We start from the raw sequence: 13,829 nt of genomic DNA, 5'->3' as shown, positions 1-13,829 counted from the left end.
AGCCAGAAACCTATATGCCATTTTGTGGAAGGCAGTGGATTTCTGTTACTGTCCAAAGATTTACCTTTTTACAAAGGCGCTTTTAAAAAATACGTCTGAATGGCAATTTTGAACTGTTTGGCTTTATGTTCTTGCATGTCTCAAACTAGTCACAAAACAAAAAAACAAAAACTGACAATAGATTGCTGCTCTGATCAAAAATGATCATGCTATAACTAGCCTTGGCACATCTCATCATGAAGAATACAAATGTAGTAAAAAAATTATTGCATAGTACCCAAATTAAGCAAAGTTTATATAAAACAAAAAAAAAGCAAAACTGAAATATTTGATCACAAGTTTTCATATCTCGCAAGCTAAAGTCACAAAAAAATACATCGTGAAAACAGCATAGAAACACAAATGCCTAGAACAAAGAAACCACACAACAATTGTTTGAGAACAATACTGTTATAGAAACCACTGTAGCCTAAACTAAGAATACAATGGCATTGAAAGCTTTATATACCCCCTCAAATGCCTCCTGCCAGTCTATGTTCTCTTTTAGACAAGAACATCAGTGGGAAAACATGACCTGTTAATAAGTATCAATTATGTCAGCAAACAAATATTATACCAGCTAGATAACCACATATAGAGTATACATTTCTTTTGCCTTTAAATTATATAGGATCAAGTACAGATACATTAGTGTGATGTTCGAGGAAGAGGAACAAAGTAACATGTTGTTGAAAATATTAACTAATGTATTAAAAATAGATGACTACAGCCAAGATATTTACAATAATAAGTACAGTACATGTATATATATCTACAGTAGGTATAGGAATATTATGCACACTATAGAAATAACATGTATTTCGGTAAGTGCAATTGTAATTTGATAAGTGCAGTTTGTTTGTATAAATCACCTTAGGTCCTAGGAGGAAGAAAGTAATTTTGGCTTTCATAAAGGTAATGGAAACCTGCCTTTGTTTTATCATACCAATTATGACTAAGGCCCCCTTTCCTATCTGGTCCACCTACCCTTCTTTCAGGCTGATCCAATCGGAACCTCTGTTTTCCGCTATGGAGGTATAGGTGTAAACGGTCTTGGTAGTTAATAGTGATTAAATAAGGTTCCTTGGTCTGTCTGATCACTCCCCTGCATCCCAATCACCACCAATAAGCCACAGCTCATGGGAAGGACACTTTGCCATGGCTGTTTAAAAGACAATGGGGTTAATTTATTAAAGGTTGATGGGCTGTTTATTTTGCAGGGGACATTGTAGTGTGCAAGGGAATTTTCCCCAGAGTTTAATGAATGTGGTGAAATTTCACTTTGCTAAGAATACCCAATAATGTGCAAGGAAAATTAAACAAAAAATTCTTGCACATCATTGGATGATAGAAGTCAGCAGAGCTTCACCTCACTCACTAAGCTCTGATGGAACTTCCCTTGGAAAGTGAATCTTCAGTTGCAGAATGAACAGCCTATTTGCCTTTAATAAATCAACCCCAATGTCTAGGCTCTGTCAACAAGTATAACTAACCAAAATCTTTGTGTATTTATTCTAAAATTTAAAATTAGACCTGTGGTGGGAGTGTCTTATGTGTAAACGTATTCATAGGAAAAAGAAGCCTAGAGACAGGAATGGACTTTACATGTAGAAATGAAAGGGAGGCAACCAATGATCATTCCTCAAAAGTGTTATAAATGATCTCATGCAATCCAACACTACTGTATAGCCTAGAATAGTCTTATCCATTTCCATACCGAGCACTTTTACCCCCTTCCTGCCCAGGCCATTTTTCAGATGTCAGTGCTCTCACACTTTGAATTACAATTGCACAGTCATACAACATTGTACCCAAACTAAAATTTTATAATTTTCTTCACACAACTAGAGCTTTCTTTTGGTGGTATTTAGTCACTGGGTTTTTATTTATATTTTTGCTAAATTAACAAAAAAAGACCGAAAATTTTGAAAACAAAACACATTTTTCTTTGTTTCTGTTATAAAAGTTTGCAAATAAATAATTGTTCTTCATAAATTTAGGCCAAGATGTATTCTGCTACATGTCTTTGGTGAAAATAACCCAAATTAGGATGTATTATTTAGTTAGTAGGAAAGTTATAGAGTTCACAAACTATGGTATAGATCTGAAAATTGATCAATCCTGAAGTACTGACAGCCAATCTAATTTCTTGAGGTCCAAGAATGTCAGAACAGTACAGATATCCCCCAAATGACCCCTTTTTGCAAAGTAGACAGTCCAACATACTTTATAAGAGGCATGGCGAGTTTCTTGAAGTTGTATTTTTTTTGTCATAATTTTTCGGAAAATTAAAAAATTTAAAAAATTATTTTCACTATTTTTTTTTACATACTGTCACCAGTGCAGTACAGCGTCACCATATAACTGGCATGGCTGTGATCAGGGACACTGACTGTTGACAGTATGAAAAAAAAATATATACAGTCATGGCCGAAATTGTTGGCACCCTTGATATTTTTCCTGAAAATCAAGTATTTCACACAAAAAAGGTATTGCATTAACACATGTTTTGCTATACACATGTTTATTCCCTTTGTATGTATTGGAACAAATATAAAACAGAGGCAGAAAAGCAAATATGACATAATGTCACACAAAACCCCAAAAATGGGCTGGACAAAAGTATTGGCACCCTTAACTTAATATTTGGTTGCACACCCTTTGGAAAACATAACTGAAATCAGTCGCTTCCTATAACCATCAATAAGCTTCTGACACCTCTCACCCGGAATTTTGGACCACTCTTCCTTTGCAAACAGCTCCAGGTCTCTCTTATTGGAAGGACACCTTTTCCCAACAGCAATTTTAAGATCTCTCCACAGGTGTTCAATGGGATTTAGATCTGGGCTCATTGCTGGCCACTTCAGAACTCTCCAGCGCTTCTTTGCCATCCATTTCTGAGTGCTTTTTGACGTATGTTTGGGGTCATTGTCCTGCTGGAAGACCCAGGATCTTGGACGCAAACCCAGCTTTCTGACACTGGGCCCTACAGTGCGACCCAAAATCCTTTGGTAATCCTCAGATTTCATGATGCCTTGCACACAGTCAAGGCACCCAGTGCCAGAGGCAGCAAAACAACCCCAAAACATCATTGAACCTCCACCATATTTTACCGTAGGTACTGTGTTTTGTTCTTTGTAGGCCTCATTCCGTTTTCGGTAAACAGTAGAATGATGTGCTTTACCGAAAAGCTCTATCTTGGTCTCATCTGTCCACAAGACGTTTTCCCAGAAGGCTTTTGGCTTACTCAAGTACATTTTGGCAAACTGTAGTCTTGCTTTTTTATGTCTCTGTGTCAGCAGTGGGGTCCTCCTGGGTCTCCTGCCATAGCGTTTCATTTCATTTAAATGTCGACGGATAGTTCGCGCTGACACTGATGCTCCCTGAGCCTGCAGGACAGCTTGAATGTCTTTGGAACATGTTTGGGGCTGCTTATCCACCATCCGGACTATTCTGCGTTGCAATCTTTCATCAATTTTCCTCATCCGTCCACGACCAGGGAGATTAGCTACAGTGCCATGGGTTGCAAACTTCTTGATAATGTTGCGCACTGTGGACAAAGGCAAATCTAGTTCTCTGGAGATGGACTTGTAACCTTGAGATTGTTGATATTTTGCCACAATTTTGGTTCTCAGGTCCTCAGACAGTTCTCGTCTCCTCTTTCTGTTGTCCATGCTTAGTGTGGCACAGACAGACACACAATGCAAAGGTTAAGTGAACGTCTCTCCTTTTTATCTGCTTTCAGGTGTGATTTCTATATTGCCCACACCTGTTACTTGCCCCAGGTGAGTTTACAGGAGCATCACATGCTTGTAACATTCTTATTTATCCGCAGTTGTGAAAGGGTGCCAATACTTTTGTCCAGCCCATTTTTGGAGGTTTGTGTGACATTATGTCGAATTTGCTTTCTTTCCTCCCTTTTTTTGTTTTGTCCCAATACACACAAAGGGAATAAACATGTGTATAGCAAAACATGTGTTAATGCAATACGTTTCGTGAGAAATACATGATTTCCTGGAGAAATATCAAGGGTGCCAACAATTTCGGCCATGACTGTATATATATATATTTTTTATTATTTTTAATTTTTTATTACTTTTTTTTCTTTTTTTTAAGATTTGTTTTTCATATTTCACTATGACCAAAGTAGTACAATGTTACCATAGTAACATTGTACTACTTTGGGGAAGTGATCAGTATTTTTTATTTTTTTACACAATTTGCTTATAGCAAAGAATTACTTAGCATTTACCTGAATGACATCGACTCATTCAAGGTTTTCTTTTTTTGTTTTTTTTTGTGCTTAGCTGTGATTTGGCCACAGCTAATCACATGACATGTGCATGTGATCTCTGTGGCCATTCACAGCTAGACACTAGTATACAATGGATGGCATGAATGAAGCCATCCATTGTATACAACTGTCATGTGACCTGCTGTGATTGGTCACAGAAGGTCACATGGTAACGGCAACGGGGGCCGGTACTCAGATATGTCCTTGGCCGTGTCTGAGATACACGGCCGGTGACAGATCGCGCTGCTGCGCGGCTCTGCAAACGCAAACTGCGCATGCCCGGGAGTACTCCATATGACGTTCACCCAGGAAATCTTATGCATTCTTCCGGCCGCCAAACAGCTATTGGCCGGGCGGCTAATGGTTAAATATTACAAAAATCTGCACATCTGTGTAGTTAGCTGTTTGGCTGGTGTTGCTCTTGTTCTATGGCTGGTGTTGTCTAGACAAAATCTATCATCTGCAAAAGGCTGGATGTACAGAAGTTCACAGTAGAAAAATTCAGAAGTAGACAACATATTTTTGTCATATCAGTGTCTATATTAACGGCTTCCAACACAGCCACTTTAAATAAACAGCCAGGTGAGAGCTCCATGGATTCGGGAGGATGTACTTTTATGTTCTCCTGCTCATGTGCCTCCTAGGACACAGCAGATGACAGATCGTGGTACAGGGATATTGAATTTGGCTCTATACCATGTGATTGCTGTGAACAGTCCATCTAGTTCAACCAATCAAAAAAACCACAGATAGAAAACCTCCATATACAATATCCTACGTATACCCATAGTTGATCCAGAGGAAGGAAAAAAAATCCATAAGGCATGATCCAATTTGCTCCAGCGGGGGAAAAAAATCCCCCAGCAGACAATTGGATATTCCCTGGATCAACTACCCATGGCATTATTATCTCTATAGATTAGTGTTCAGATATATTTTGTGCATTTAGGAATGCATTCAGATCTTTTTTTAAAACAATCTACTGATCAGGCCAGAACTAGTTTATGAGGGACTCTATTCCACATTTTCACACCTCTTACTGTGAAGAAGCCTTTCTGTATGTGAAGGTTAAATCTCTCAATGCCACCAGCCATTGTGTTTGATCACTGCCACATCAGTACAATGTCACCAGACCAGGGTGGCCAATCACAATCAACACCACACGTCACCATAAGGCCTCATTTACATATGTGGCCCTTTAAACAGAGATCTATGTTGACCCCTTGGACCCCACACACAAGTGCCCCCATTCACTTGAATGTGTAATGATCAGCAGGAGTAAAGCAATGGGTCCCACTACACCAGTCCCAGTGTTACCATGAGTACTTGCTCACATGTTCAGTGCTTTCTGAAGAGCCATATTTGTTCAGATCACTCTTCAGAGATCATTTGCCACTCAGTGTATTGCCTCCTTACCGCCTGACTCCTTGCACACTGCACAAGTGAACCCATTAACTGGAATTGGACATGACCTGTGGGCACTTCACCTGCCGAAAGCAAGAAATATATAATTTCTGCCATGGCTGCAAAGCATCCCCAACCGCTGCTTCTGCAGCTAATGGGGGTAGCAGTTGGTAGGGTGATAAAACCACAGCTCAACTGCAAGGTTTTACTACACACCCCCTCCCAACCTCATATGTGAATGGGCACTAATAGCTAAACCAGTCACAGTGTCTCCAATCATCACAATTCCAGTCAGTGTTGCCACACCAGTGTAGCTAGGAACAGTGTTCCTAATTGCCACCACACCAGACCAGTACAACCAGCAACAATTTTCCTTATTACTGCCACACTAGTGTCAGTGTTACCAGGCCAGTATATGCCAGCAACAGTGTTTCTTGTCACCACCACACCAGTCACAGTGTTACCAGACCAATGTATGCCAGCAGCAGTGTTCCCTATCACCGTCACACCAGTGCAGTGTTGCCTCTGCTTGCTGCCTGTACTGACTCTGGCATGTGAAGTTCATAACCAACCAGGGGCGGACTGACAACTCATGGGGCCCCCGGGCAATAGGGGATCATGGGGCCCCTGTATCCTTGCCCAAACTCAAAAAAGCCTAGGAAAAAAGGTACCGGGGCATCTCATGGGCCCCCTACTGACCCTCGGGCAGTGCCTGAGTTTCCAAATGGTCAGTCCGCCCCTGTAACCAACAGAACATTTTTTAGGTTAAAAGAATAGGTAATGTTTTAGACAGCTCTTTCTCATTAAAAGTTCTTAATCTATAAAGGCCTAACAGCATTATTTTAAATAGAGAATAAACCATCTTCTTGCAAACCTAATTAAATTCCATTTTGCAAAAATGTATAGTCTGATTATTACTTGACTGCATAATCATCATGTTATTTCACATTTTTTCCATGTTATGTCAAATGAAATATGGATATGTAAAACAATAGACATGGCACAAGATTGAGTATAAAATGAAATGGGGCCATTAAATGTAAGTCTTTAAAAGTATTTAAAAGTAAAATATATAATTAGTTCAGTCACTTAAAGCGGTAGTAAACTACAGACAAAAGAAAAAAAAGTCCCCTGCAAGGTAATGTCATAATGTACTAGTATGCATCGCATACTAGCATATTATGTAAAACTTACCTTAAAACTAAGCCCTCACCGCTGTACAGGCATCCATCTTCACCCGTCTTCCTTCTGGGTTTGTGAGCTCCAGCACTCTGACAGGCCGGCCGTGAAGTCCCGGGCCACAGCACACAGCTCTGAAGGAACAGCAGGGGTATGGCGTTCCTTCAGAGCGAATGCGCCAGATTAAATGAGAGAATATGTCCTTAACAGTGCACTTTTAGGAGATATTATTTTACCTACAGGTAAGCTTTATTATAAGCTTACCTGTAGGTAAAATTAAAAAACAGAATTTACAACCACTTTAATAATAGCTGCAGCTCCTCTTTAAAAAAGGGTCTTGATAAAACCTTATGTACATAAACAAAAAGAAAAAAGTGGGTGCCACCATCTAAGTGTAGATTTAATAATAAAATAAATAACAAAAGTATGTATACACTCACTGTAGTGACAGAGATTTCCAGCATATAATATTGCTAGTGTGTGCCATCATCTGTTGAATTTGCAACTGCCACTTCCCAGCACTGCTCTTTGTTCCATCCTGGCCCAGATGACTGCTGCCTGAAACACAGCTGCTTTCTGGTGTCACTCTGCAGATACAAGCCGCTTCCCTGGTTAACTTTGCAATACTGGTTCCATCTTCCAGGTTCTTTGGTCCCATCCAGTTTTGACTGAGGGGTGATGTCCATTTATTCTGCCATATTATATGCTGGTGATGGATATACATAACTGTGCTTCAAGGACTTAACTATGCAACACGTATGGTCCCAGCATCACACCAGCTCCAGTTCACTTCCTGTAGCTCTCCTGTGACATACATTTCATCAAAATGACATCGTCAGGAGGTGCCTCCTGAAGAGGTAACACCTCCTGAGGACATTATTATGATGAAACGTACATTGGGACAGAGATAAAGGAAGTGACGTGATTCCTCCAGGAGCATCCGGAAGTGGTGAGATACCTTGACAGATTGGGGAAGTGGCCAAGCTCGCACTAGGTATTTGGACTGTAGCTTTTTCATTATAAATTACTTTTCAGAGGAGCACTTTAAAAAATGGCAGTAATGCCACATATTACACTTTAATTGTTATTGCACTTATATTTCATTGAAACTATTTGAACTGTGGGTATTGCATTTTGATGTGTAAGAGCGCTGTATTGTGGAAGTAAAGTCAGCCGCTAGCACCACTAACAAAAAGCCTCATTTGCACAATGGGAAATCTATTAATATGTATGGAATTACATGTATAGATACCCTTGTCTTTATTATCCTTACGTGATTCTGGGTTCATGTTTAGCCTTAATGCAGTTAAAACTAAAAAACACAAATGTGTGAAAGGGAAAAAAATTACAGTCAGTAGGATGCATCCCTTGTGCTGATGTCTCCTCTGTTAGGGGAAACCCTCCTTCATAGATGCCCCCCATCCCACGGCCATAACCTTCTGAAACAGTGGGGGTTAATAGAACTCTGGGAGCTGTCACAGACCCTCATAAAAAGTGCCCAACTATGCCCACCCTTTCTGCCTATCTCCACCATTCATGGAAGTCGGTACTACAGCTTCTATGAATGAAACAGGATCTATGAATGGAGGGGACGGACCTTCCAATCATCCACCCATCCTCCATTCATAGAGACTGATTCATTAACACTGCAAAGACATGCTAATTGCAACAGGTTGATTAGCTTTAGCTGTGTATGTATGCATGTAGGATATGCATGTAGGTGATGTATGCTGTGTATGTATGCATGTAGGATATAGCCCTGGAATTGTAAGTTCCTTGAGGGCAGAGACTGATACAAATGAATAGCAAGTAAAGGACTGCATAACTTGTTTGTGTTTTATAAATGCCTGTGATTAAAAAATAAATGCTTAGGAAAAACTAACAGGAAACTATTTTCAACTTTTTCACATGGCACTGGAAAGGGCACAATTAAATTCTGCACATTCAGCTTTGGCTTTCAATTACTATTTAAAAAAGGCAATAAAATGCCTGGCAATACATCACACATATGTCACAACAAACACGTCCAGTTCAAGTACAGTAGCCAATGTAGCTGCATATCAGCTGTTTAATGTATTCAAAAGTGCTAAATCCTTGTTATGTCAAAGTCTGCCATACTTTTTTTCATATTTTTCCTAAAATCAGAGATCTATGATAATAAAAGACTTCATCTTTAATTTTGTACATCCCATGGTATTTGAACACTGTAGTTAAATCATCATCATCGCACGTAAACCAATCATATTATCCAAAATGCTTACCCTGCTAAATATAAAAACTGAACCTGTATAGATTAAAATATGCATATTGATTGAACAAGAATAAAATGAATATTAGCAAAATTTTAATTGACAAGTACAAAACAATACAATCCTCTACTATTTAATCTATTTTGTGGTTAAAAAAAATGATGTTCCTAATTGTAATTTTGAAATTCTAACATAAGTAGAAATACATTTTCTGTGTAGTTTGATTGTCATTCTTAATTGTACTGTATGTATATTATATATGTGTATAGGCATATTATGTTTTTATTCTTTTATTGAATTTTGAATAGCTATAGTCTTTCTTACTGCCACAGGAGGGCACACATCAGTGTGACAGTATACATGGGTTACCATCAAAGGGGATTATGGTTGGAATAAATTGTACACAGAAACATTTTTGCTTAAAGCTTTTGACAATTATTATAAAACGTGTTCCATTTTTTTAATATTTTACCAATTGTAAAAAAATAAAACTCTTGGTCACAAAGCAATAAATTTTATAAGAGTAAGGCTTGTTGACACTGAAAATGCTGAGTCTGCATGTGTACTGATCTATATGGCTTAGTTCACACTTTGTGGTTGTGGTGGCAGGGCATTGCAGCCGGCCAAACTCTGTCTATTTTTTGCTATGACTGCTCTTGATGGGCAGAGCCAAGGGCAGAACACTGCCCAGAAAACAGAAACAATGCAGAGTGACTGAAGCCTAAAAATACCTGTTGGATAGAGACACTAGAGAAAGTTTATTGCTATAGTCACATGCTCACAGGTGTATATACTGAAACACTGGTTTTCATAACTCTTTTGCTCAATCAACCTAACTTAGTGTTTAGCAGTTCAACTGAGATGTGCCAGGATGGAGTAATAAAAGTACACATCTTTCCCTCATCCATGTGCTATTCACCGAAAAGCTTCAAGTCCACTTTAGCTGATACACACAAATGTATTTTAACAATCAGTTAAGCTGTTTTAGATATAAATATCCAAAAGTGGGCATAAAAGCCCATATTCTCCTTGAAAACCATTTAGTCGTTTTTCAATAAGTAGAAAAATACATCTTTGAAAAATGCCTATCCAATGGGAAGCATATCCAAGCAGCTGCAAGCACAGTGGCAACAGCCAATGCAATGTAGTACACATACTGTAGTGTGGACAGATCCATTGCAGACACTAGATAACAATTCATGCAATTTCCTAGGCAGGATACATTTCCCAAGTGTAGAAAGTGTGGTATTGTGTGGAAAGGGGCTCTAAGGCCGGCCATACATGGGTCGATTTCTGAACCATTTTTAGTTTGAAAATCGGACCTAAGAATAATTGGCCGATTTCTGTTAGTGCGGCAATGGCACCGGCTGATTTTCGTGGTTCCTCCCCATTTTGTTTATTGGGCATGCTGGAAAATTCGTGAAAAATGACTGATTTTCAAAATAATTGGTGGCACCATCGGATTACAGAAAGAATTATGTTTTCGATTTTCGATCGAAAATCGTTGGGAATTCGACTCATGTATGGCCTGCTTAAGGGATAAAAAGGGTAAGGTAATGCTAAAGTAGTCAGATATATGCAACAATGCAATTAAATAGGCAGATAGGCGCATCAGAAAAAAAAATCTAAAGTATTTTTGTCTGTTTCTAAAACACTTACAGAACACACATGAAACCATCAATCAAGCGTTTTTATTAGCAGAATGGTTTAAAAAATATGAATAGAGTTGCATGTTATAACACTACTCTATCCTAAAGAAAAATTGTAAAAAAATGGTGAAAAATTGCTTTCTCCTATAGCAACGTATTTACACAGCGTTTTTTTTCCCAAGCAATTAGAAGACAAAGCTTAATCACCTGTTATGGATAATTACTGCAGTTATATCAATATATTACATATAGAAGTTCACACATTACATACAGTAAATGTAAAAATGTTACATTGCACATATATTAAGGTCCTTTCATACATCTTTAAACACTTATTTTAAGCTGTCACAAAGTAAACTTTTGGACTTGGTATCTGGGGCAGCACTTTTAAGACAGTCCCATTGTACACTGCATGCACACACAGGCAGAACACACACCACATGAAACGTTACCTCTCTGCTGAGCCTGGACGTATCCATTGAGCATCAAAGAAATGAAAACTGTGAGCAAAGTTCTCTGAGCCATAATCGGAAGGTAAATGTTCAGCATTTTGTGGAAGGAAAGACAGCGAGGAGACGCCTCTCCTCTTCTCTCCTTGTCTTCCTATTCCTCTCTGACTGCAGCTGTGTGCCAGACACACAGAAACTTCAACTAAGATTTCAGGCTAAAGTTAGAGACAGTTTCAAAATTTACTCCTCCTTCTCTGCTCCCACTGAGGGACTAAGAGGGAGTTCATTTTTATATTTGTACAGACTATGCACCTGGCCTGCGCTGCCTCGATAAGTGTGGTTCCTAAAGGATTATTTTCTAGCACACTTTAAAAAGCAACAGCTTCTCCTTGAGTATATTCCGTATTTCAAAGTATTCACAAAGTATACACAATCATACTTTAACTGAGAAAAACTGATTGACTAGGAATATTTCAACCAATTAGATGTTAGTGTCTATTTTGAAAAATGTTAGAAATTTATTTATTACAGGTACTTATATAGCACCGTCAATTTACGCTGTGCTTTACATATATAGTGCACATTCACATCAGTCCCTAACCCTCAAGGGGTGTACAATCTAAGGTCACTAACTAGCAGGGGTGGACTGACCATTTGGAAACTCGGGCACTGCCCGAAGGCCCGGGGTCAGTAGGGGGCCCCATGAGATGCCCCTGGTACCTTTTTCATAGGCTTTTTTGAGTTTGGGCAAGGACACAGGGGCCCCATGATCCCTTATTGCCTGGGGACCCCATGAGTTGTCAGTCCGCCCCTGCTAACTAGCATTCATACATACACATACTAGGGCCAATGTAGACAGGAGCCAATTAACCTCCCATCATGTCTTTGGAGTGTGGACGGAAACGAGCACCCAGAGGAAACCCATGCAGGCACAGGGAGAACATGCAAACTCCAGACAGGAGGTGCTGTGGTTGGGATTTGAACCAACGACCCTAGTACTGCCAGGCAGAAGTGCTAACCATTTAGCAAATGTGTCAGAACAACTGTTTAATGCCCTTATATGCATATGCAGTTCCTTTTACATGCACATATTTCCTTTCAGTACATTTTTATTGAAAAAGTTTGTGTTTTAAAAGATACAATCGCAACCGCTGTTGTTTGCATAGGTAGGATTATAACATCAAAAAACATATAGGTCAAAAGCGGTGGTGCATAAATTAACAAATTTGTAACAAATAACGAAGTAGATAGTATGTCAATAATACATTGGTCAAGTTTTAATAATGAAACAGTGCTAGAAATCAAAGAGCATCCGTACACCTGTAGCCGGGATCAGACGTTGGTGAGAGAGGTGTCAATGTATGGAATTCACAGATCTTATGAGCATATCAAGAAATCCGAAAGAACAAACCACATTCTTATGTGACAGTGCATTTATTTATTTATTACAGGTACAGTACTTATATAGTGCAGTCAATTACATACAGTACATATATATATATATTGTACATTCACATCAGTCCCTAACCCTCAAGAAGCGTACAATCTAAGGTCCCTAACTCACATTCATACATACACATACAAGGGACAATTTAGACAGGAGCCAATTAACCTAACAGCATGTCTTTGGAGTGTTGGAGGAAACACACATAGGTACATGGAGAGCATGCAAATTCCAGGCAGGTGGTGCCATGGATAGGATTGGAACCAAGCACCCTAGCGCTGCCAGACAGAAGTGCTAACCATTTAGGTTCTGTTCACACTTCTGCAATTTCAAAGTTGCATGATTCACTGTGCGACTTTGCAATTGATTCAACTTTACACTCTCTGGCACTCAAGTCACATTAAAGTCACATCAAAGTAGTGCAGGAACATTTTTAAAGTCGCTGCGACTTTAAGTTGCATAGATCCAAACGGGCGCCATTGAAAACAGTGGGCTGGGACTTGTCATGCGACTTTATGTATCCAAAGTGTTACTGGATCCTTACACAGCTATACAGGGTGTGCTGACTGGCACACAAGTTTCATAGCTGTATATGTACTGGCCTCTGGATACATTTTTGAACCATTGTCAGCCTTTACAGCTGAAAATTAGATGCATCCCATGGAAATTTTTGACTTTTTCAACATATTTGAACATACACAAGTTAGATCCAGGGGCGGACTGACCATTTGGAAACTCGGGCACTTCCCGAGGGCCAGGGTCAGTAGGGGGTCCCATGAGATGCCCCTGGTACCTTTTTCATAGGCTTTTTTGAGTTTGGGCAAGGACACATGGGCCCCATGATCCCCTATTGCCCGGGGGCCCCATGAGTTCTTAGTCCACCCCTGGTTAGATCTTTATGTAAAATGATAGATACATTGATACACCTAAATAATAATACAATAAAATATTGCCTTTTCAATAATTCATATAACAAAAATATTATTAGATATTAGAGTAATGTGGAAAAAGTAATTACACCCCTAGCCATCAAGGCTGCACACTGTAGCCAAAATTTCATCTTGTAGGCATTTTGTACAACTGCCAACAAGTCTCTGAAACACTCTCCAGAATTTAATTTCT

The 13,829-nt window shown here is 39.2% G+C and overlaps 1 protein-coding gene across 6 annotated transcripts in view; it reads right to left on the bottom strand.

Annotated features, from left to right (window-relative positions):
* Positions 1-11,431, bottom strand: part of LAMA2 (laminin subunit alpha 2) — a 1,220,316-nt gene extending 1,208,885 nt beyond the window's left edge. For 4 of the 6 annotated variants that reach the window (XM_089676131.1, XM_089676133.1, XM_089676134.1 and 1 more), the window contains exon 1: positions 11,267-11,431. In XM_089676131.1, the coding sequence (XP_089532257.1) occupies positions 11,267-11,363 (97 nt within the window). In that variant the 5' untranslated portion in view covers positions 11,364-11,431. The remainder of the gene's footprint in view (positions 1-11,266) is intronic. The other 2 variants (XM_089676135.1, XM_089676136.1) reach the window with 1 other exon arrangement.
* Between the last annotated feature and the right edge of the window lie 2,398 nt (positions 11,432-13,829).

This window comes from Staurois parvus, unplaced genomic scaffold (assembly GCF_062004578.1).
Source record: "Staurois parvus isolate SC_StPar_1 unplaced genomic scaffold, SC_StPar_1.0 ptg000165l, whole genome shotgun sequence".
NCBI lineage: Eukaryota > Metazoa > Chordata > Amphibia > Anura > Ranidae > Staurois > Staurois parvus.
The sequence above is the reverse complement of the archived record's forward strand: the minus strand, read 5'-3'. Positions and strand labels throughout refer to the sequence as shown.